At 42.0% G+C, this 25,813-nt stretch overlaps 1 protein-coding gene across 3 annotated transcripts in view; it reads right to left on the bottom strand.

The window, feature by feature from the left end:
- poc5 (POC5 centriolar protein homolog (Chlamydomonas)) overlaps nucleotides 1-25,813 on the bottom strand; it is a 105,555-nt gene that overhangs the window by 24,418 nt on the left and 55,324 nt on the right. For all 3 annotated transcript variants that reach the window (XM_078563579.1, XM_078563598.1, XM_078563588.1), the window contains exon 10: nucleotides 6,718-6,851. In XM_078563579.1, coding sequence (XP_078419705.1) covers nucleotides 6,718-6,851 — 134 coding nt within the window. The remainder of the gene's footprint in view (nucleotides 1-6,717; nucleotides 6,852-25,813) is intronic.

Here is a 25,813-nt window from a genome sequence, read left to right as displayed (position 1 = left end):
GGTTATTGATCCCTCCACCAAGGGGAAAGGTTCCTTCCTGTCTGCCCTATCTATGCCCTTCAATTTTATACACCTCAATCATTTCCCCCCTCAATCTCCTCTGCTCCAGGGAAAATAACCCCAGTCTATCCAATCTCTCCTCATAACAAACTCCCCAGCCCAGGTAACATCCTGGTAAACCTCCTCTGCACTCTCTCTAGTGCAATCACATCCTTCCTATAATGCAGATTCCAGAACTGCACGCAATACTCTAGCTATGGCCTAGCCAGCGTTTTATACAGTATAACCTCCATGCTCTTATATTCTATGCCTCGGCTAATAAAGGCAAGTATCCCATATGCCTTGTTAACTACCTTATCTACATGTTCCGCTACCTTAAGGGACCGGTGGACATGCACACCAAGGTCCCTCTGATCCTCAGCACTTCCCAGGGTCCTACCATTCATCATGTATTCCAGTGCCTTGTTTGTCCTGCCCCAATGCATCACCTCACACTTATCCAGATTAAATTCCATTTGCCACTGATCAGCCCATCTGACAGCCCGTCTATATCCTCCTGTAATCTAAGGCTATTCTCCTCACTATTTATCACCAATTTTCGTGTCATCCACGAACTTACTGATCAATCCTCCAACATTCAAGCCTAAATTGTTTATATATACCACAAACAGCAAGGGAACCAACACCGATCCCCATGGAACCCCAATGGGCACAGGCATCCAGTCACAAAAACACCAATCGACCATCACCCTCTGCTTCCTGCCACTCAGCCAATTCTGGATCCAATTTGCCAAATTACCTTGGATCCCATGGGCTCTTACCTTCATTATCAGTTTGCCATGCAGAACCTTATTAAAAGCCTTGCTGAAGTCCAAGTAAACTATGTCAAATACATTGTCCTCATCTACACACCTGGTCACCTTTTTGAAAAATTCAATCAAATTGATCAGTAATGACCTCCCCTTAACAAAATCATGCTGACTGTCCTTGATTGATCCCTTCCTCTCCAAGCGTAGATTAATTCTGTCCCTCAGAATTGCTTCCAATAGTTTCCCCACCACTGAGGTTGGACTGACTGGCCTGTAGTTCCCTGGTTTATCCCTTCCTCCCTTCTTCAATAAAGGTACCACATTGGCTGCCCTCCAGTCCTCTGGCGCCTCTCCTGTGGCCAGAGAGGTATTGAAAATTATTGCCAGTGCCCCTGCTATCTCCTCCCTTGCCTCACTCAACAGCTTGGGATACATTTCATCCGGGCTTGGAGATTTATCTACTTTTAAGCCTGCCAGGCCACTTGGAACCTTCTCCCTTTCTATGCTAATTTCTTTAATTATATCACAGTCCTTCTGCCTGATTTCCATACCCACATCGTCCCTCTCACTTGTGAACACTGACACAAAGTATTCATTTAGAACCCTACCTACATCTTCCGGTTCCACACACAAATTACCACTATGGTCCTTAATAGGCCCTGCTCTTTCCCTAGTTATCCTCTTACTCTTAACGTACTTGTAAAATAACTTTGGATTTTCCTTTATTTTACCTGCCAATGTTTTGTCATGCCCCCTTTTTGCTCTCCTAATTTCCTTTTTAAGTTCCCCCCTACACATTATATACTACTCTAGGGCTTCCGCTGTTTTGAGCCCTCGGTACCTGCCATAAGCCTCCCCTTTTCTCTTTATCCAATCCTGTATATCCCTCGACGTCCAGGGTTCCCTGGATTTGTTGGTCCCACCCCTTGTCTTTACTGGAATATGTTGGCCCTGTACTCTCCCTATTTCCTTCTTGAATGAGTCCCACTGCTCTGATGCAGATTTGCCTAAAAACAGCTGCTCCCAGTCCACTCTGGCCAATCATATCTGATCTTATTAAAATCGGCCTTCCCCCAATTTAGAACTCTGATTTCTGGTCCATCCTTGTCCTTTTCCTTAACAACCTTGAATCTAACAAAGTTATGATCACTATCTGCAAAATGCTCCCTTACTGATACCTCTACCACTTGCCCAGCTTCATTCCCTAAAATTAAGTCCAGGACTGCCCCCTCTCTTGTAGGACCTTCTACGTAGTGGCTTAAAAAGCTCTCCTGGATGCATTTAAAGAATTCTGTTCCCTTTAAACCTATCACACTATGACTAACCCAGTTTATGTTGGGGAAGTTGAAACCCCCCACTATTACTGCCCTACTATTTTTACATTACTCTGCAATTTGCCTACATATCTGCTCTTCTATTTCTCTCTGACTGTTTGGGGGCCTATTGTACACTCCCAGAAATGTGATTGCTCCTTTTTTGTTTTTCAGTTCTACCCATATGGTTTCATTTGAGGAACCTTCTAAGGTGTCATCCCTCCTTACTGCTGTAATTGATTCCTTGATCAATATTCTGATGCCCCCCCATCTCTTTTATCTCCTTCCCTGTCTCGTCTGAAGACCCTATATCCTGGAATATTGAGCTGCCAACCCTGCCCCTCTCTCAACCATGTCTCTGTGACAGCAATGACATCATACTTCCATGTGTTAATTTGTGCCCTCAACTCATCTGCCTTATTCTGGTGGTGCTTACACAGGTTGAAGGGTTGGGTAATGGGTTGCTTGGAGGTCTGTGTGCTCCCAACACCTTGACTTTGTCTCCGCATGTTCCTGACGAAGTCTTTTGGTGTCTTCATTGCCTTCCATTTTGGCTTGTCACAAGCCAGGGACTCTCAAGTCGGCGGGGATGTTTTACCTCTTCCGGGATGTTTCGAAGACATTCCTAAGGAGTTTCTATTGTCCTTCTTGGAGTTTCATGCTGCAGCTGCGTTATGAGTGGAGCTGTTGCTTTAGAAATGTAGTGTCAGGCATACAAAGTACATGTCCCACCCAGCGGAGCTGGTTTTGAGTGATTAGAGGCTCAATGCTAGGCTTGTTGGCTTGGGAAAGGCTGTTGCTTCCCACCAGATTTAGAGGATCTTGTGAAGGCACCAGTGTTCCGAGGTGCCTGCTGTAAGCTGTTCAAGTCTCTGAAGCACATAGGAGCTTGGGGTTCACTGCTGCCCTGTAAATCTTAGTCTTGGAGTCGAGATCCAGATCCTCAAATACCATTTTCCTCAGGTGGTTCAAGGCTGAGCTGACACATTGGAGGCGATGATAAAGTTTGTGAACTATGTCTGCCTTCATCAACAGTAGGCTCCCAAGATATGGAAAATGATCCATATTTTCCAGGATCTCTCTGTTGATCTTAATTGAAGGAGGGAGGGGATAAATGCTATGGGAGCTGGTGGAAGAGGACCCTAATTTTCCAGGTGTTTAGTGAAAGCTCATTTTCTCATATGTTTCAGAGAAGGATTCAATGTCCTTGAGCTCAATTTCTGAATGGACTTCAGTGGTTCAAGAAGGCAGCTCACCACCGCCTTCTCAAGGGCAACTGGGGATGGGTAATAAATGCTGGCCTAGCCAGCGATACCCACATCATATGAATGAATATTAAAAAAAAACACACACAAGCATCACCTGTATAATGAAGCTCTATGACTGAAGTTGGAGTGGTTTTGAATTGAAGGCAGTGTAGGTTGAACAGCTTTGAGTCTCTTCTATAGATTATCTCCATGCCTGTGGGTAATTTGCTAGAGGCGAGGTGCAGTATTGCAGGAAGGAAAATGTAGAAGGGCTGTTGCAATGACACAGCCTTGTTTGACCCCAGTCTTCACTGAGAACATATTCCATCCATAGTGCACTAATAGCATTGAAGGTAAGCTTGCAAACTGAGGGGACTTGCATTGTGAATTATGTTGAGCTTTGAATGTTATTGCAGTTGCACACATCCAGGCATGTGATGCACATTATATCACACTGCTGATTTATGCCTTGTAGAGCAACGGAGAAGCATTGATCAACCAGGTAAGTTGCTTGTTAGTGCACCCATTCTCAGCACTTGTAGACATGTAGCTGATATGATTGGTTCAGTTCAGCCTCTGAACAATGGTGACCTCCAAGATGTTGATACTGGAGGACATGACAATTGCGATGCCTCCAAAATGTTGATACTGGAGGACATGACAATTGCGATGCCTCCAAGATGTTGATACTGGAGGACACTTGCGATGGCACTGAGGCTGGGAGAAGTTGATGGTAATTTTCTTGTGGAGTATTGTAACTGCCATGGCACTTTAAAAAAATTCATTTACAGGATGTGGGCGTCGCTGGCTAGGTCAGCATTTATTGCCCATCCTTAGTTGCCCTTGAGAAGGTGGTGCCTTCTTGAACCGCTGCAGTCCCCGCGATGTAGGTACACCCGCAGTGCTGCCAGGGAGGGAGTTCCAGGATTTTGATCCAGTGGCAGTGACGGAATGGCAATATATTTCCAAGTTAAGATGGTGAGTAGCTTGGAGGGAAACTTCTAGGTGGCGGTGTTCCCATCTATCTGCTGCCCTTGTCCTTCTAGATGGTAGTGGTCGTGGGTTTGGAAGTTGCTGTCTAAGGAGCTTTCGTGAGTTTCTGCAGTGCATCTTGTAGATGGTACACATTGCTGCCACTGTTCATCAGTGGTGGAAGGAGAGTGTGTTTGTGGAAGGGGTGCCAATCAGGTGGCTGCTTTGTCCTGGATGGTGTCAAGCTTGAGTGTTGTTGGAGCTGCACTCATCCAGGCAAGCGGAGAGCATTCCATCACACTCCTGACTTGTGCCTTCTAGATGGTCGACAGGCTTTGGGGAATCAGGAGGTGAGTTACTCGCCACAGAATTCCTAGCCTCTGACCTGCTCTTGTAGCCACAATATTTATATGGCTAGTCCAGTTCAGTTTCTGGTCAATGGTAACTACCAGGATGTTGATAAGTGGGGGAGTCAGTGATGGTAATGCCATTGAATGTGCGGTAGGTAACATTCATCTCACGTCTTAGCATAATCCTTGATGTTATTCAGTCTGCAATAGGCTGGCATGGATTGCTTTTTATCTGGTTGAATTCTAGCAGTACCACGGCATAAACTTCATGAGTCCTTAGGCCTTGGTCCCGATAATCTATGCCTGAGCTCTCTGGACTTTGTCGGGCCATTTAATTTGCCGGAGAGGGTGTACACTCTCCACAATGGGCAACCAGAAACTCTACAAGTGGCTCTGGATCTCTCAATAGTTTTACAAACTTAAAACTTGACTATAATTTTCTGCAGATCTGAAATGCCGCTGATTAAAAGAGAAATCTTATTTGCCTTTTGTGAGACCGCCTTTGCTACACTGTTGGTGGGAATAGAATGGCTTGAGGCTTCAAAATTCAGCTCAATATTTCTAGGAAGAATTACACACAAAGTTGACCATAGAATGATCTAATCCAAGCATTGCTATGTATTGACACAGAGGAGAGCCATATGTACAGTTCCACCACTTCTATTTGTGGGATCTGGAATTAGGGTGGACTCACCTTGGGCTTTCTTCTCCAACCAAGCTGAATTAGCCTCTCTCACCAACCCTGTCAATGAAGTCACTTGCTCTCTATTCCCAAAAACCGAATAATTCCCATTCTTATCTGTATCTCTAGTCCCAGGCTATATTCTCACACTTTGCTGAGTCCGCAAGGTTCCTAAAGAACCCTTTCAAAAAAAAAATGAGGACTACATAGTTTAAAGAATTATGTTGTTGGAAACAGTGCAGGGCAGGTCAATGACTCATCAGTTAAAACGGTGGAGCAACTTCATTCTGACAAAAGGTCATGATTCTGAAACTTTAGCTCTGTTTTTCTCTCTATCAATGCTGCCAGGCCCATTGAGTGTTTCTAGCATTTTCTGTTTTTATTTCAGATTTCCAGTATCTGCAGAATTTTTTGGCAGCTTGTCACAGGACTACGGTGTCACCGCCCACTGAGTATCCATTGTTCCACTTGCCTCTTTTCTGTGATCTGATTCATCCATGGCACCTAGCCAACTAATCAGGTTGCCTATAAAACAGGTTTGGGGGAAAGATGAAGCGAAAAGGGAAAAATATTTTTAATGAGATAGATTATTTACAAAGATGTAGAGATGCTGATGAAAATTTTAAAAAGTGTTTCAAAATTCTGTGTCATTATATCTTAAATACTGATGCACTAAGTTGCTTGGAATTTCATCTATTTATGTCCTTGAATTATGGCCACAAGTTCTACAAGTTGGCAAAAATAAACGGATAAAACACTCATTCAACTTATTACAACTGTTAAAAGTTCTGCATCAGAAACAAAATTAAATTTAAAAAGAAACTGAAGGACATGCATGTCCTTGACAAATTGAAAGAATGCCTGATAGTTCAAAGCGATAGCAAAAATAGAGTAACAAATGAATTCAACCTCACCTACAGGGCAAAAAACAAGTAAGCCAACTAATCAGTGACACAAGCATACAAAAAAAATGTCTACACTTAGCACCTGTAGCTATAATATCTAACTGCTCCTTTATCTGGTGACAAAACCAAACTTCTGAATTTTCAGAACCTTCAGTAGGTTTTATCTCAGTGTTCTCTGCTCCAGTGGAAATAATCCAAGTGGTTGAAGTGCAAAGAAAAGATGTGTTCTTAAAAGAGAGAGAATTTGATTTCTTTTCCTCTGCAAAAACATGGCAGAGTTTGGAAACTAAGTAGAATTGGGAAAATGAAATTTTTGCTGCACCATTCCCTATCGCCAGAAGGCCATCCTCCAGAATTATTTCACTACAAAACCCAAGAGTAGCAATGTATGTGTCAAAGGCAAATCTGACATTTAAATTAAGTCTTGTTTACTACATACCATCCGATCAGACTCAAAAGGAATTGAAGAATCTGAGGCTGCAGGAATAGGAGCAACCAAACTTCCAGCGGCTTGGGATACAGAGACAGAACTGTGATCTGGATCATCTCTTCTGTGCATAGACTCTGACTCTCCTGTTTTTGAAAAGAAATGTACAATTGAAATTTGCCCTTGTTTATGAGTGCAAAACAACAATGATTCATACAACTAAAATACATTTTTTTGAGTTACAGATGTGAGAATTATGTATGATCCCTTACAAAAGTGTATGGAGATAATCCCGTACCCGGGGGAGGCGAGGGGGTGGAAATAATAAGTACAAAATGTGTGGTCTTGGGTATGGGGTGGATGGACGGGTGTGGGTGGGAAACTTACTGCTAATTAGTTGAGAGATCATTAAGTGTAACGATACTATGCAATATCATTCTGGTTATTATAATGAAACAGGTTTAACATTTGTGCCTTCATTCTTTCCCTTTCCAGGTGAATTAGCCCAGTTAACACCAATTCCTGAAAAAATTCCTCCTCCAGTCAACAGTGCTACATAGCATTTCAGACAATAAGCAAATCTTACAATAACAAGTACCCAAGCTGTAAATTACCACAATTATGGTGATCAGGGTAAAATTTGCCTAAGTAAAATATTACATTCTTACTGCTTGGTATTGTGAAGGATCACAAGGGCTGCTATACTGATATTTACATAAGAACACAAATAGGGGTAGAGCAGGCTTGAGCCTGCTCTGCCATGCAAACATAATGGCTGATCTTCAACCACAACATTCTTCTGGGGGAGGGTGATCAGCCAGAGGTCATTAGGTAGGAAAAAGGATGAGGTCCTGAAAGTAGATTTTAAGGAGCTATGAAGGAGATTGAAAAGCAGGACCTCTAAAGCAGTAATCTCAGGATTACACCCAGTCCCATGTGTTAGTGAGCACAGAAATAGGAGAATTGAGCGACTGAACACCTGGTTGGAAAGCTTGTGTAGGAGGGAGAGCATCAGATTTGTGAGGTATTGGGGCTGGTTCTGGGGAAGGTGGAATCTGTAAAAGCCAGACGATCTACACCTGAACAGGACCAGAATGAATATCCTTGTGGAGAGGTTTGTTAGTGCTGTTGGGGAGGGTTTAAACTAGATTGGCAGGGGGATGGGAACCTGACAGCAGATTCAGAGAGGACAAATTCAGAGCAGGGAGCAGGAAACAGAAAATTAGGAGTGACTTTGAAAGACAGAAGAAGCAATGGTTAAAAAACGTACAGCACAGGAATTTGTCAGTGTTAAAAAGGTATATATGTAAACGCAAGGAGTATGGTAAATAAAGCAGATGAGCAGAGGGCATAGGTAGACACATGGCAACATTATATCATTGCTATTACAGAAGTATCTCATCCCTGGAACCATTCTCGTAAACCTCTTCTGCATTCTCTCCAATGCGTTCATTTCCTTCCTATCATATGGCGCCCAGAACTGTACACAATACTCCAGCTGAGGTCTAACCAGTGTCTTATACAAGTTCATCATAACCTCCCTGCTGTTGTACTCTATGCATCTATTCATGAAGCCTAGGATACTGTATGCTTTAGAAACAGCTCTCTCTACCTGTCCTGCCACCTTTAATGACTTATGTACGTATACACCCAGGTCTCTCTGCTCCTGCACACCCTTTCAAATAGTATCCTTTATTTTATACTGTCTCTCCATGTTCTTCATACCAAAGTGCATCACCTTACACTTCTCTGCATTGAACTTCATCTGCCACCTATCTGCCCACTCTACCAACGTGTCAATGTCCTTTTGAAGTTCTACACTGTCCTCCTCACAGTTTACAATTCTCCCAAGTTTTGTATCGTCCTCAAACTTTGAAATTATCCCCTGCACACCAAGGTCTAGATTATTTATATATATCAGGAAAAGCAAGGGTCCCAATACCGACCCCTGGGGAACTCCACTACAAACCTTCTGCCAGCCCAAAAAATACCCATTAACCATTATTTTCTGCTTCCTATCCCTCAGCCAATTTAGTATCCACATTGCTACTGTCCCTTTTATTCCATGACCTATAATTTTCCTCAAGTCTGTTGTGTGGCACTGTATCGAATGCCTTTTGGAAGTCCATATATACCAGAACAATGGTCTTACCCTCATCAACCATCTGTTACATCTTCAATAAACTCCAGTGAGTTAATGAAACACAATTTTCCTTTAACAAATCCATGCTGACTCTTCCGAATCAATCTGCATTTTTCCATGTGACTTAATTCTATCTCGAATAATTGTTATTAGAAGTTTCCCGACCACCGAAGTTAAACTGACTGGTCTGTAATTGCAGGGCAGATCTTTGCAACCCTTTTTTGAACAAGGGCGTAATGTTTGCAATTCTCCAGTCCTCTGGCACCTCTCCTGAATCCAGGGAACATTGAAAGATTATTGCTAGTGCCTCTGCAATTTCCACTCTCACTTCCTTCAATATTCTTGGATGCACCTCATCCAGTCCCGGTGCCTTATCAACTTTAAGTACCGACAGCTTATCTAATACCTCTTCCTTATCAATTTTAAACCCTTCTAGTGTCTTGAGTTTTCTCCTTTTGTCATCATGGCCTGGGCAGTATCTACCTCATAGGTAAAGACAGATGCAAAGTAATCCTTTAACACCTCAGCCATGCCCCTTGCCTGTGTGTAAATCCCCTTTTTGGTCCCTAATTGGCCCCACTCCTCTTTTTACCACCCTTTTACTATTGTTGATGTGCTGATAGAATATTTTGGGATTTCCTTTTATGTTAGCTGCCAGTTTTTTTTTCATAATCACTCTTTGCTTCTCGTATTTGTTTCTTCACATCCCTTCTGAGCCTTCTGAATTCAGCTGGGTTCTCAATTGTATTTGCTACCTGACACCTGTCGTAAGCACACTTTTTCTTCTTTAACTTAATTTCTATCTCCAATCTTCACTAGATACAGATGAGGTACCAGGGGATTGGAGGTCTGTGAACATTGTACCATTATTTAAAAAGGGTGCAAGGGATAGGCCAAATAATTATGGGCTCAGTGTTGGGTCCCTTGCTGTTTGTTGTGTATGTTAATGACTTAGACTTAAATGTGAGAGGCATGATTGGGAAATTTGCAGCTGACAAAAATTGGCCGTGTGGTTGATAGCGAAGATAATAGCTGTGGACTCCAGAATGATATCAATATTTTAGTTGAGTGGGCACAGAAGTAGCAAATGGAATTCAATCTGGAAAAGTGTGAGGTAATGCATTTGGGGAGGGCAAACAAAGCAAAGGAATACTCAAAAAACGGCAAGTTATTGAGAGGGGTAGAGCAAGTGAAAGACGTTGGAGTGCATGTCCATAGGTCCCTGCAGGTGTCAGCACAGGTGGATAAGTTGGTAAAGAAAACATATAGAATGCTTTCCTTTATTGGTGAGGTACAGAATACAAAAGCAGGGCTGTAATGCTGGAACTGTATAAAATGCTGGTTAGGCCACAGCTGGCATTTTGTGTACAGTTCTGGTTGCATAATTACAGGAAGGACATAATTGAGAGAGTACAGAGAAGGTTTACAAGCATGCTGCCAGGGCTTGAAAATTGCAGCTATGGGGAAAGATTGGATAGGCCAGGGTTGCTTTCCTTAGAAGAGGTGGCTGAGGAGTGACTTAATTGAGAAGATTATGAGGGGACTAGATAGAGTAGACACGAAAGACCTGTTGCCCCTAGCAGAAAGGTTAATTACCAGGGGGCACAGATTTAAGGTGACTGGTAGAAGGATTAGAGGGGGCACGAGGAACAACTTCTTCACCCAGAGGGTAGTGGGTATCTGGAATTCACTGCCTGGTTTGGTGGTGGAGGCAGAAGCCCTCAACTCAGATAAGAGGTACCTGGAACTGCACCTGAAGTACTGTAACCTGCAAGGCTACAGACCAGGTGCTGGAAGGTGGGATTAGAATGGGCAGCAAGTTTTTTATTTTCTCTTTTTTCAGTTGAATAGCCTCTTTTTGTGTCGTGACTTTTCTATGGTTCTATGGATAACTCAGTTTTCCCACCTGATCTCATATCCCTCAATTTCCTTAGGGTTCAAACATCTATTAAACTCATCTTTGAATATACGTATCAGCCAAGCATACAGAGCTCCTGGGGGTAAAGAATTCCAAAGAATCACAAGCCAAGTGAAGGAATTTCTCATCTCAGTCCTAAAAGGCTGACCCCTTATTCTGAGGCTATACCATCTAGTTCTAAACTATCAAGTCAGGGGAAACAGCCTTTCAGCATTTAACCAGTCAAACCCTTTGAGAATTTAGTTTAACCAAGATTACCCCTCAATCTTCTAAAAACATGTGCATCAAACGCATCCTGCAGGATAATGGCTACCCTGATCAAATCATTTCTTGCTGTATATCACACACTCTCATGAACGGACCAAAGGCTGTCATTTTAGGCCCTAAAAAGTACCCAGTCTACAACAGGTTACCCTGGAAGGGCAAGGTATCTCAAAAATTTGAGCAATTTTAGGGGAGGCAGTGGCATAGTGATACTGTCACTGAACTAATAATCCAAAGATCCAGGGTAATGCTCTGGAGACCCGGATTTGAATCCCACCACGGCAGGTGGTAGAATTGGAATTCAATAAAAAAAAGAAACCATTGTCAATTGTCACAAAAAGTCTCATCTGGTTCACTAATGCCCTTTAAGAAAGGAATTCTGCTATCCTTACCCTGGTCTGGCTTACATGTGACTCCAGGCCGACAGCAATGTGGTTGACTCTTAAAAGCCCTAGCAAGTCATTGAGCTGTATCAAACCGCTACAAAGTCAGTAAAAAGGAAAGAAACTGGACGGACCACCCAGCATCGACCTAGGCACTGGAAATGACAACGCCAATCTCTGCCCTGTTGACCCTGCAAAGTCCTCCTTACTAGCATCTGGGGGCTTGTGCAAAATTGGGAGAGCTTTCTAACAGACTATTCCATCAAGAGTTGTACTCACGGAACCATACCTTGCAGTTAATGTTCCAGACACCACAATCACCAACCCTGGATATGTCCTGTGCCAGTGGCAGGACAGACCCAGCAGAGGTGGCAGCACAGTGGTATACAGTCAGGAGGGAGTTGCCCTGGGAGTCCTCAACATCGACTCCAGACCTCTAAGTCTCAAGACATCAGGTCACATTGGCAAGGAAGCCTCCAGCTATTACTACGTATTGCACCCCCCTCAACTGATGAATCAGTACTCCCCCAAGTTGAACACCACTTGGGGGAAATACTGAGGGTGGCAAGGAAGCAGAATGTAGTCTGGATGGGAGGGCTTCAACATCCATCACCAAGAGTGGCTCAGTAGCACCAGTAGAGACCGGTAGTCCTAAAGCACAAAGCTGCAAGACTGGGTCTGCGGCAGATGGTGAGGGAACCAAGAGGAGGGAAAACATACTTTACCTCATCCTCACCAACCTGCCTGCCACAGATGCATCTGTCCATGACAGTACTGGTAGGAGTGACCACTACACAGTCCTTGTGGAGACATGAGGATACCCTCCATTGTATTATGTGACACTACCATTCTGCTAAATTGAATAGATTTTGAACAGATCTAGCAACTCAAAACTGGGCAACCATGAGGTGCTGTGGGCCAACAGCAACAGTAGGATTGTACTCAACAACAATCTGTAACCTCATGGCCTGGCATATCCCCCACTTTGCCATTACCACCAAACCAGGGGATCAACACTGGTTCAATGAAGAGTGCATGCCAGTAGCAGCATCAGACATACCTAAAAATGAGGAAGCTTCACCAGGTTTATACAACACAAGACTACTTGAGTGCCAAACAGCATAAGCAGCAAGCGACAGACAGAGTTAAGTGATTCCACAACCATTAAGCTTTGCAGTTCTGCCACATCCAGTCGTGAATGGTGGTGGACAATTAAACAACTCACTGGAGGAGGCTGCTCCACAAATATCCTCATCCTCAATGATGGAGGTGCCCAGCACATCAGTGCAAAAGATAAGGCTGAAGCATTTGCAACAATCTTCGGTCAGAAATGTCAAGTGGATGATCCATCCCGGCCTGCTCTGGAGGTCCCCAGCAGCACAGATGCCAGTCTTCAGCCTATTTAATTCTCACCACTTGATAACAAGAAATGGCTGAAGGCATTGGATACTGCAAAGGCTATGGACCCTGGCAATATCCCAGCAATAGTACTGAAAATTTGTGCTCCAGAACTTGCTGCTCCCCTCGCCAACCTGTTCCAGCACAGCTACAACACTGGCATCTACCCAGCAACTTGGAAAATTGCCCAGGTATGCCCTGTACACAAAAAGTAGGACAAATTCAGCCCGGTTAATTGATGACAATTGATGAAATTTGACCCAGTGTGGCATCAAGGAGCCCTAGCAAAACTGGAGTCAATGGGGATCAGAGGGAAAACACTCTGCTGGCTGGAGTCATATCTAGCACAAAGAAAGATGGTTGATAGAGGTTAATCATCTCAATTCCAGGACATCACTGCAGGAGTTCCTCAGGGTAGTGTCCTAGGCCCAACCATCTTCAGCTGCTTCATCAATGACCTTACTTCCATCAGAAGGTCAGAAGTGGGGATGTTTGTTGATGATTGCACAATGTTCAGCACCATTCACAACTCCTCAGATACTGAAGCAGTCCATGTCCAAATGCAGCAAGACCTGGACAACATCCAGGCTTGGGTTGACAAGCGGCTAGTAACAGTCACGACAAAAAAATGCCAGGCAATGGCCATCTCCAACAAGAGTCTAACCATTACCCCATGACATTCAATGCATTACCATCACTGAATCCCCACAATCAACACCTTGGGTTTACCATTGACCAGAAACTGAACTGGACTAGCCATACAAATACTGTGGCTACAAGAGCAGGTCAAAGGCTAGGAATCCTGCAGAGGGTAACTTACTTCCTGACTCCCCAAAGCCTGTCCACCATCTACAAGACATAAGTCAGTAGTGTAATGGAATACTCTCCACTTGCCTGGATGAGTGCAAACTCCAACAACACTCAAGAAGCTTGACATAATCCAGGACAAAGCAGCCCACTTGATTGGCACCCCATCCATACACAATCTCTCCCTCCTCCAATACCAATGCACAGTTGCAGCAGTGTGTACCAGCTAGAAGGTGCACTGCAGAAACTCACCAAGGCTCCTTAAGCAGCAGCTCCCAAACCTATGGCCACTACGATCTAGAAGGACAAGAGCAGCAGGTACATAGGAACACCACCACCTGGACATTTCCCTCCATGCCACTCACCATCCTGACTTGGAAATATATCGCCGTCCCTTCACTGTCGCTGGGACAAAACCCTGGAACTCCCTCCCGCACAGCACTGAGTTTACCTACAACACATGGAGTGCAGCGGTTGAAGAAGACAACTCATCACCACCATCTCAACGGCAATTAGGGATAGGCAACAAATGCTGGCCTAGCCAGTGATACCCACATCCCATGAAAGAAAAAAAAATACAGGTGAAGCTAGCTGTTCCATACTACTATGTAGTAGTAACACAAGTGGTATTCGCCATTGACAGGAGGCTGCCATCAAACCAAAAAGGTGCTCTGCCTATCACACAAATGAGTAATGTGGCATATGAATTGCAGTGCCAGTGTGATAGCAGGTTTGATTCCATGATTGGACAACATTTGCTAAATAATCCTCAGTGTGCTAAGAATTACGCTGACAACCAATTTAAGATAGTCAGTCAGTCTCTGAGTGGTGCATTTGCATGTACTGGAAGCCATATATAATACACAGGACCCTGTTCTTTGCAGACAGAAAGAACATATACACACTTTGCACCTGTTTCAGCTAAACAAAATAAGTGACGGCTATTCACTGATTCATTCCTCAGGGCAATGCCTTTAGCAATCAGGGTCAAGCTGCCTGGTTTAAATTTCAAACAATATTTGGCAGTTAACCGTCAGTCATCATCACTGGTGCATTCTCCATTTCAATGCCTCTACCAGAGTTCATATGCCAACCAATCAACATTTTCTTCTCATACAGTATAAATTGTTTTCCCCTTACATTGGTATTCTTGCAAACTGTCCTGATGCAAAACTAAAAGCTTTGACATCTCTTTTTTCATCAGTACGAAAAGTATGTAGTTATATAGTGCTTCTTAATGTAACAAATGTTGTAAGGAACTTCAGAGGTAGGTGACCAAAAGCTTGGTCAAAGAGGTAGGTTTTAAGGAGTATCTTAAAGGAGGAAAGAGAGGTAGGTAGACAAATTGACTTAGGGGCAGAATTCCAGAACTTAAGGGCCCAGTCAACTGAAGGTGCAACCACCAACGGTGGAGTGATTAAAATCAGGGATGCGCAAATGTCTGAATTAATTGTGTGCTGATGTCTGAGGGTTGTGAGGGTGGAGGAGATAGAGAGTGAAATTGGGGGCCGGGGGGGTATTGGTGAAGGCATGGAGAGATTCTGAAACAAAAAGGTGAGAACTTTAAAGTCAAGTTGTTGCTTGACCAAGATCCAATGGTGCACAAGGGTGATGGATGAATGGAACTTGGTGCCAGTTAGGACACAGGCAGCGTTCTGGATGATATGAAGTTTACAGAGGCTAGAACCATGGGAGGTCAGCCAGGAGGACATTTGAATAGTCGAGTCCAGTGGTAACAAAGGCACGGATGAGTGCTTCAGCAGATGTGGAGAGACAGGGATGGAGTTGGGTGATGGTATGAAGATGAAAATAGGGGGGGGTTAGTAATGGAAATAAAAATACCTGGAAAAACTCAGCAGGTCTGACAGCATCTGCGGAGAGGAACACAGTTAACATTTCGAGTCCGTATGACTCTTCAACAGAACTAAGGAAAAATAGAAGAGAGGTGAAATATAACCAGGTTTAAGGGGGGGTGGGGCAGGTAGAGCTGGATAGAGGGCCAGTGATAGGTGGGAGGGAAGGGATTGAAATAGGTTAAAAGGCAGAGATAAAACAATGGATGGAAATACATTTAAATACCCTTCCCCCCACCCCACCCCCCCTAGGGCTATCTGTACCTTGCTCGTCCTGCTTTCTACCCTTAATGTCACCTATTAGCACATTTCTTAGCTAATATCACCACCGTCAATACCTCTTTGTCCTTTTGTCTATGACATCTTTTGGCAATCTCCACCTATCACTGGCCCTCTATCCAGCTCTACCTGTCCCCGCCCCCCCCCTTAAACCAGCTTATATTTCACCTCTCTTCTAATTTTCCTTAGTTCTGTTGAAGAGTCATACGGACTCGAAACGTTAACTGTATTCCTCTCTGCAGATGCTGTCAGACCTGCAGAGTTTTTCCAGGTATTTTTATTTTTGTTTTGGATTTCCAGCATCCACAGTTTTTTGCTTTTATCTTGGTGTTAGTAATGACATGAAAACGTAGTCAGAAACTCATCTCAGGGTCAAATACAATGCCAAGATTGCAAATGGTCTGGTTCATCCTCAGTCACCAGGAAGAAGAATGGAGGTGGTGGTGTCTAGTAAGCAACATTTGAGGTGGGGACTGAAGAGAATGGGCAACGCCCCTTGTGAAATAGGAGGGAGTGAAAGATAGTTGCTTAGGGACACCAAAAGGTACCCGTGGAGTAGTGGGAAGAGAAACCAATGCAGGTGATTCACTGATTGGTTAGATAAGAACGCAACCAGGAGAATGTAGCCCCACACAGTTGGAGGGGCATTGGAGGAGGATAGTCTGGTCAGAGGACAACCAAAAAAGAAATAAGGAGGGAGAAGATTAAATATGAGGGTAAACTAGCCAGTAATATAAAAGAAAATTGCAAGAGCTTTTTTTTAGATATATAAAAGGTAAGAGAGAGGCAAAAGTGGACATTGGGCCGCTGGAAAATGGCACTGGAGAAGTAGTAGTGGGGAACAAAGAAATGGCGGAGGAACTCAATAGGTACTTTGCCTCAGTCTTCACGGTGGAAGACATGAGTAACATCCCCAAAGTTCAAGAGAGTCGGGGGGCAGAGGTGAGCATAGAGGCCATTACCAAGGAGAAGGTGCTAGGAAAACACCTACACCAGATGAATTACATCCTAGAATTCTGAAGGAGATAGCTGAAGAGATAGTGGAGGCGTTAGTGGTGATCTTTCAGGAATCACTCGAGTCAGGGAGGGTCTCAGAGGACAGGAAAATTGCTAATGTAACCCCCCCGTTTAAGAAGGGAGTGAGGCAAAAGATGGGAAATTACAGGCCGATTAGCCTGACCTCGGTCGTTGGTAAGATTTTAGAGTCCATTATTAAGGATGAGATTTCAGAATACTTGGAAGTGCATGGTAAAATAGGGCAAAGTCAGCATGGTTTCATCAAGGGAGGTCATGCCTGACAAATCTGTTAGAATTCTTTGAGGAGGTAACGAGTAGGTCAGACAAAGGAGAGCCAATGGATGTTATCTACTTGGGCTTCCAGACGGCTTTGACAAGGTGCCGCATGGGAGGCTGCTCAGAAAGGTAAGAGCCCATGGTGTTAGAAGCAAGCTACTAGCATGGATAGAAGATTGGCTGTCTGGCAGGAGGCAGAGAGTGGGGATAAGGGGGTCTTTCTCAGGATGGCGGACGGTGACTAGTGGAGTTCCGCAGGGGTCAGTGTTGGGACCACAACTTTTCACTTTATACATTAATGATCTAGATGATGGAACTGAGGGCATCCAGGCTAAGTTTGCAGATGATACAAAGATAGGTGGAGGGACAGGTAGTATTGAGGAGGCGGGGAGGCTGCAGAAGGATTTGGACAGGTTAGGAGAATGGGCAAAGAAGTGGCAGATGGAATACAACGTGGGGAAGTGTGAGGTCATGCACTTTGGTGGGAAGAATAGAGGCATAGACTATTTTCTAAATGGGGAGAGAATTCAGAAATCTGCAGTGCAAAGGGACTTGGCAGTCCTAGTCCAGGATTATCTTAAGGTTAAATTGCTGGTTGAGTCGGTAGTTAGGAAGGCAAATGCAATGTTGGCATTTATTTTGAGAGGACTAGAATATAAAAGCAGGGATGTGCTGCTGAGGCTTTATAAGGCTCTGGTCAGACCACATTTAGAATATTGTGAGCAATTTTGGGCTCCGTATCTTAGGAAGGATGTTCTGGCCCTGGAGAGGGTCCAGAGGAGGTTCACAAGAATGATTCCAGGAATGAAAGACTTAACGTATGAGGAAGGTTTGAGGACTCTGGGTCTATACTCGATGGAGTTTAGAAGGATGAGGGGGGATCTGATTGAAACTTACAGAATACTGAAAGGCTTGGATAGAGTGGATGTGGGGAAGATGTTTCCATTAGTAGGAGAAACTAGGACCCGAGGGCACAGCCTCAGAGTAAAAGGAAGACCCTTTAGAACAGAGATGAGGAGAAACTTCTTTAGCCAGAGAGTGATGAATCTATGGAATTCATTGCCACAGAAGGTTGTGGAGGCCAGGTCATTGAGTGTATTTAAGACCGAGATAGATAGGTTCTTGATTGGTAAGGGGATCAAAGGTTACGGGGAGAAGGCAGGAGAATGGGGTTGAGAAACTTATCAGCCATGATTGAATGGCGGAGCATTCTCGATGGGCCGAATGGCCTAATTTCTGCTCCTATGTCTTATGGTCTAAGTGTGTCACGGGCTGCAGAGAGATTTATAAGTGCAACAAACTTGGAAACATTAACCCAAGTCCCTTCATCTAAGTCATTCATATAGATTGTACAGTAAGTAGCTGTTTCACAGATGCAGCTGTGAACAAATAGGTTTGATGCATTAGATATTACAGGATATCCTTCCTGTACTAAAAATTCCCACATTAAAATGAATAAATTCCATTTATGAAAAAAATTAAAGGAATATCCACAAAGATGGACACCAGCACATAGAAGTAGAAAAGAATAAGGTGAACAAAGTAGTGAGAGTGTTGGATGGTACAAGAAAAGGGTGTAGCACCAAATACGGTGGAGCAGACCAAGGAGGATGAGAAACACAAAGGCAGGATTACAGTGCATGTACGTAAACACACGAAGTTTTGTGAATAAGGTTGGTGAGCTGCAAGCATAAATAGCCATATAGGAATATGATGTGGTAATAGTGCAAACCTGAAACCTAATTAGGAGGACTGGGTACTTAATATCCAAAGGTCAAAGTGTTCAAAAAAGATAGGGGTGGAAAAAGAGAGGGGTAGGTTGGCAGTACTAATTAAGGAAAACACTGCAGTATTGGAAAAAAATTGTCCTTGGATGGGGCCCATTTGATTAGAGTTGAGAAGGTGTGATTACAAAGGCTGAGGGCCTTTTTCTGCATGCGTATGTAAAATTTGCCAATGATACAAAACTTGGAGGTGTAGCTGTCAGCGAGGATGATGCCACTTGACTGCAACAGGATACAGATAGGCTAGAAGAATGGGCAGACAAGTGGCACATGGAATTTAATACAGAAATGTGAGGTGATGAATTTTGGAAGAAAAATAGGGAGCAACAATATAGACTAATGGTACAGTTCTAAAGAGTGTACAAGGACAGAGGGACCAAGGAGCTCACTTGCATAGATCTTTGAAGGTGGCAGACAGTTATCAAACAAATGGGGTCTTGGGCTTCATAAATAAAGATATTGAGTACAAAAACAGGAAAGTTATGCTGAACCTGTATAAAGGTCTGGTTAGGCCGGAACTTACACCAAGAGTATTGTCCCCAATTTTGGTCACCACACTTTAAGAAAGATGACAGGGTTCTAGAGAGGGTGTAGAGGAGATTTACCAGAATGGTTCCAGATATGAGGGATTTTAACTATATAGTTAGGTGGGAGAAGCTGGTATTGTTCTTCTTGGAGCACAGGAGATGGAGGGGAGATTTGAAAGAGGTGTACGAGATTATGACAGATTTACATAGACAAAGAAAAGTTGTTCCCATTAGCTGATGGTACATGGACTAGGAGACACAGATTTAAGATTTTGGGCAAGAGTTGCAGGGGAGGAATGCAAGGAAGAGCTTTTTTTTTAAAAAAAAAACACGGTGAATGGTAACCTGGAACACACTGCCTATGAGAAAGGTGGAAGCGGAGATGATGAATGATTTCAAAAAGAAGTTGGATTGAGCACTTGAGGAAAAATAAACATGCAAGGTCAGAGTTGGAGAGGGGGAATAGAACTGATTGGGTTGCTCTACAAAAAGCCAGGCATGGGCTCTATGGGCTAAATGACCTCCTATTCTGCAGTAATGACTGTAAGAGAGTAATTGCATTTGTTTATGGCAGAAATAGGTTTGATAATTTTTCATTGCATCATTTACTGATGAACTGCCAAATGGTCAAAATATCACTGGTACAGGTGAAATATAAGCGCATTTTTTTCATAAAACTCTTTCTGGAGTAATCCTTTGACATTATAATTGTGTCAGAAAACCCTTCAATAAAACATGATCGGCAAACAAGGAAAATGCTGGTACAAGATTTGCTGGGCACAAGAGAACAAGTGAATTTTAAAAACAGTTACTTAACATTGATAGTCTTCTTCATTCTATGAATGAAGATCAGTCTTCATATATAAAATAGTCTCAAAGTTGAAAGTTTCTCAAAGGAGAAACTTTCAATTAGCTCTTCAAATGTTCACACCAGGCTAAGTACCCCTGCTAAATCACAGCTTACTTTGAGTTACACCCAAAGATTCTGTACATATTTAAGCACATATTTAACTGAAATATGCCAATCTAATTTTGTACTCCTGGTTATTTGGTTATAAATCAACAACAGTAACAAAACAGCAGCAAAATTATTTAAAGTATAAATTTGTAGCATAGGGACATAACATTACAAAAGTGTATAAAACAAACTCAAAGGTAACAAGAGCAAACTTATTCAGAAAGGGACAAGGTGGAGAATTCAGAAGCTTTGTAAATGGAGATTGCGTTCAACTCAAAATAATAAAGACAATCTAAATTGTGGATAATTTACTTTTCAAATCTCATCTTTTAAAAATTATCCTGAACCTTGGGATCCTATAAATCACTATTTCTCAACTCCTTCCTACATTAACTCCTATAATAATGTCCCCAGTACGGAATGAGCAAAAGCTTGGACAAAGGAAAAATTAATTGCACCAGTTTTTCAAGAACTATGATTTGTACCCTTAATGTTATGGAGAGATGGCAAGTATTTGACAAAAGTTATGTGGCTACATCCAACAAAAAGATAAATATCTAACTGTCAAGCAGATGGTTTTGGAAGAACTTAAATACTAAATGTCTTTCAATAGAAATGCGGCACAGGTGAAACACAAAAAGAATAAATATCAGTAATGTTAAAAGGAGGTTCATCCTTAGCATGAGAAGTGCCGGGTGTCTCCAGGAACATGGGTGACTGATCTCAGGGCTGATGATCTAGTAAATGAGTGTGGGAATAAAACAATATAATTATGTTGGAATCATACACTGTAGACTGCAGCTCTTCAAAATAATTTCAGTATATTTGGCAGAAAGGCCAAAAATGCCTAGCCAGGCAGAATTTCCTTCTGTATGTGCTACATTTTCAGCGAAACAGACTAGGATAAAAGATATCAACTCCTGTGTATGTTTCTACAGGACTGACGTGCCCTTTGGAGAGAAAGTTTGTACTGACTTCAAAGGCTACAACTTGAGCAAAGTACCACTTGAAAATGATCGATATAGACTTATACTGGGATTTTTCAAATAGGAATACTGGAGAAGGAGGCCAGTGGATATGTTTGAGAGAGCCAGGAAAACTTAGATAGAATTTACTATTGTACAGGAAATCAACACTGAATCAAAAACAATCACAGATAAGGCAAAGAACAAACCATAAACTTAAACTAGGCAAAGGTGAGAGGATAAAGATGTCATGCACAAATAGTTTTAAGGGTTAATGTAAAGACCAATCAGAAAATGAACATTTGGTTGGCGAGTGAAAAAGAAATGGGATGCACTGTGTACCTCAGTTTGACATCATGGGAAAGAAAGAGAACAGGGGACTATTCAATGAGTTTAGATTTTTAGTACAGTGAGGATGTTAGAATAAAGAAATAAAGAATGGGAAAATTTATTCACAGGAGAAACTAAAGGAAAATAAAAGCATCAATACTGAACTAAAAAGGCTGCAATAGAAACAGAGGTTGTAGGCTAGAGGTAAGAGCCAAAAACATTTTCCATCAGCCTTGGTCAACTCACAGCAATGGCAGTGGGACTGCAGCCATAGTCCCATTACTTCTGGTGCCCACCCATGCAAGTGTTCTATTCTCCACCTATATTTGGCAAGATGCCAGCAATCAGTGAGGAGGATGAACTGTACAGGACGCATTAAAAAGAAAAATATCTAGAGATCAGATTAGTTTGCAATAATTCAGGTAATTCCTTGCAAGCCCAAAAGCAGAATTCTGACAGATTCAATAGTGAGTAGATGGAAGGGATTGATGAAACAAAAAGAGTTGAGAAAATTTCAAAGGTTGAGAAAAGGTTTTAAAATCCAACTATCAACCAGCCAACACAATGAAAACTCAAAAACAGAATCTGGATGCAAGGCAATGCAAACACCCAACAGGCCCAATGTCAAATTAGGAATTCAGAAAAGTTTGAAAAATCAGTGATATTCTGAAAGCCAAAACATTGATCCAAGGCCTGCAAAAACAAAGAAATCCCTTTGCAAAACAACAGCCAGATTTGCTGATGATAGAGGAAAAATAACTGAATATATTTAAACAAAGTTGAGAGTCATGAGAATGTGAGGGGGGTAGTAGCAGCGATATTAAATCAATTGAAGTTTGGAAATGGAAGAACAGTATCACATCATGGTTATTCCTCATGAAATTTTAGCAGTTCTTCTTTATATGTAGAATAGAATGAGGAAATTAGTTTCCCAAAGACTCATTTCATTAAGACCAGCTGCATATAAAACCAAAGCATTCAAGTTAAGTCACCAATTTTGGTCAAATCAGTTAATTTCAATGGGAACAGCATTGGAGGGGTTGTTCTGGAGTCTCGGGGCTGAAAAAGAAAAAAATCTGACACACTTGATTCTCCATCCAGTGATTTTTGTTGGAAAACAAAGTGAGAACACATGTTTGGGCTTAGTTATGATAATTCAACTTATTATATTAGTTGAATTACATGCTGGTAATTGTGCACTGGACTCAGACATGAAGAACTGCCACTTGTGGGAAGCAGTAGTATGGAGTGAGCACCAGTAAACCATGTCCTCAGTCAAGTTATCGGTGGTAGTGTAGAGAATTGGGTTGGGTTAGCTAGGCACTGGCAGCTTAGGAGAAGAATTTTTAAACAGCTGTTTGGAATTATACACTCTGCTGCACATAAACATGCTTGTTCTATAAAGCCAACCCACTGTGGAAACAGTGTCCTTTTCAAATCGATATAACTTCCCTGCAGATGATTTCTAGCTGAATCCATCACTCAACAATACAAAAAGTGATTCAATAGCATTTACAACACAACCTTTAATGTAAGTGTTTATTTAAATCCATCAATTCCATTTAAATATGAGAGATCAAAATTATACACAAGTTTTTCATGGAGCTTTAATGTTTTAAGCAACTGAAATGTAGTATGCACTGCCTGTTTAGTTAGTATTTCATCTTCGGAGCTGAACTGAAGATTTCAGTGAATTGGTTCCAAAAATAAATCTTAGTGGTCAAAATGAATCTCAGAATCTCACTAACAATAGCAGCAATTATTCCCATAATTCACTGAAAACCAACCTGTAAAATTAATATTCTTCCTAACTGTAGATTTAGTGATCAAATTTGAAGCAAAGATCAAAATTTTAAACCTGTGGTAAATTTAGTGGCCCTTCTTCAGATACCATACCAATAATTTGATACATCCGGGCAGCCAATTAGAGCAAAAAATGTTTTGTCAAAAAGTTTTAAAAGTTGCTATCCTTGAGTTTTCTCTTTATACAGGAGCTGGGGGTGGAAGATGCTGGGTCTCTTCCCAAGGGTCAACTGGATCACAAATTCATACAGCAGAGAGAGACCATTTGCCCACTGTGTTTGTATCAACTCTTTGAAAGAACTACCCAATTTGTTCCATTCCCTGGTTCTTCCTTGTAGGCCTACAAATTTTCATCCACTCATATTAATTATTTATCCAATTCCCTTTTGAAAGTTGCTACTAAATTTACTTTTGTCATCTTTTCTGGCAGTGCATTCCAGATATCTCGCTAGTTAAAAAACATTACTTATAATTTCCACCTCTGATCTTTTGCCAATTATTTGAAATCTGTGCCCTCAGATTGATTTCCTGGTGTTGATAAATGAACAAAATAGAAGTTAGAAATAGAGATTCATACCCAGTCTTATTTTGTCGGAAGTGTGAAGAATGAAGGAGGGAAATTTGTGAAATAGACTCAGCTAAAGCAATTAAACATACCTACAAAAACAGGTGAATTTGTATCTAGTTAGGAATGTGATAGTGTGTTAAAAGAACAAGGTTAGTTAGAGAAAATTGAATGCTGTGTGAAAAATGATAGTTATTTAGTTGTTCTAGTTGGGGAAATGCCATACCAAGGAAAACAAATGCAGGCGGTAGTCGTATTCTGGAATTTGATCAAAATTTCAGATGGGGAGGGAAAAAGATGGCAGGAGGCAAAGTGGATTAAAAAGGTAGAGGAGCTAAAAGTTGTAGGGACTCGGCTTTTGCTGAGGAGTGTAAATGGGTTGAGTAGCAGCCTAATTTAAGCATGGTCTATTGAAGGGCATTAGTTCTGCAGTGCTGGTGTCAATACTGCCATTACAGGCAAGGTTGAAAGTAGGGAGTACAGCAAAGCTTGTGGAACATTTATGGTCTGTTGTGCTTACGAGAATAGGTCAATTACAATGGAGAGGGAGTGGGAAGCTTAACCAAAATTTCATTCTTCAACCAATTTTGAGGCTCCTGAACTATCCAAGCTGAAGGCTTTTTCTTGTTCCAATTTTCTCATGAGACACAATCCAGGTTATTTTCTTTATAGGATGATTTTATGACTTGGCAGGGAGCTTCATCTGCTGAGTGTTCAGGAGAAATTGAGGTATGCATAATGGATAATTTTTTGACATCAGTGGCTAGGGCAGTGAGAGCTCAAATTTAAATCCCAGTGGATAAGATTCCTTGCCTGCAGCCAAAGTTAAAAGTTACCCCATATAACTCCACTCCAGTATGCCTTTTACTTAGCATCATAGCTTCAACATGTTGCCCACCATGTCACCATTTCTTCTCTTGAGATCATGTAAAACATGCATCTAGTAATACAGTGGAGATATAGTGCTCATTAACATGCAGTACCATGGAGTGTGAAAAGCATGTAAGAATTAAATTCAATAGTCCAGTCATTTTTTCAGAGCCAAACCAGCTGAACCGTAAAGCTGGATGCAAGTCTGAAAAAGTCATACTTGACCACTTCCAAAAATATAAACTAAGTTACACAATTTTAAAGGGATAGCAGGAATAGACACATAGGCTCACATACACAAACTTTAAAGGTGGTAGGACAAATGAAGGTGGTAGTTTTTTTTTAAAAAAAAGGATTTTAAGTTTAAAATGTAGGCAGAGAGTATAAAAGCAAGGAAGTTATAGTGGACCTTTATAAATCACTGGTTAGGCCTTAACTGGACTATTGTCTCAAATTCTGTCGCTTTGTCGGGGTTGGGGGTGTGGTAGAGCAGGGGGTGCAATACTAATTGGAAAACGCTTTTAAACTCAGACCTTTGATACAATGGATCAGCTTTATGGTTATTCTCTGCATTGCTTTAGAGTGTTTGGATCTCTCTCGAGTCCCAGTGACCAGAAATAGACACAGTGGGCATACTGTGGTCCAAGTAAAGCATTATGTAGTTTGATCATGACTTTTCCTACTGTTGTTATTTATTTATTTCACAATTTATTGGTTTTGTTGATTTTGGCACTGTATTTGTTGGACAGTTCACTTCAAAGCAATTCACTGTATCTGAAGTGATCTGAAATATTTAAGACATACAAACACTTTATAAATTCTTGTTTCTGCAGAGGTAGGAATCATTGGATAATTACCTATGGATATCACCTTGAAGAAAAGTAGACCTGCTTCCAGGTTAAAGCAATTCAGGCTAACTGTGATATCTGCCAAAAAAATCAAGTTTTTCTGGTGTTTCTGGTTAAAAA

This window comes from Cetorhinus maximus, chromosome 2, assembly GCF_964194155.1.
Source record: "Cetorhinus maximus chromosome 2, sCetMax3.hap1.1, whole genome shotgun sequence".
Lineage (NCBI taxonomy): Eukaryota > Metazoa > Chordata > Chondrichthyes > Lamniformes > Cetorhinidae > Cetorhinus > Cetorhinus maximus.
This window is presented reverse-complemented; position numbering and strand designations above follow the sequence as displayed.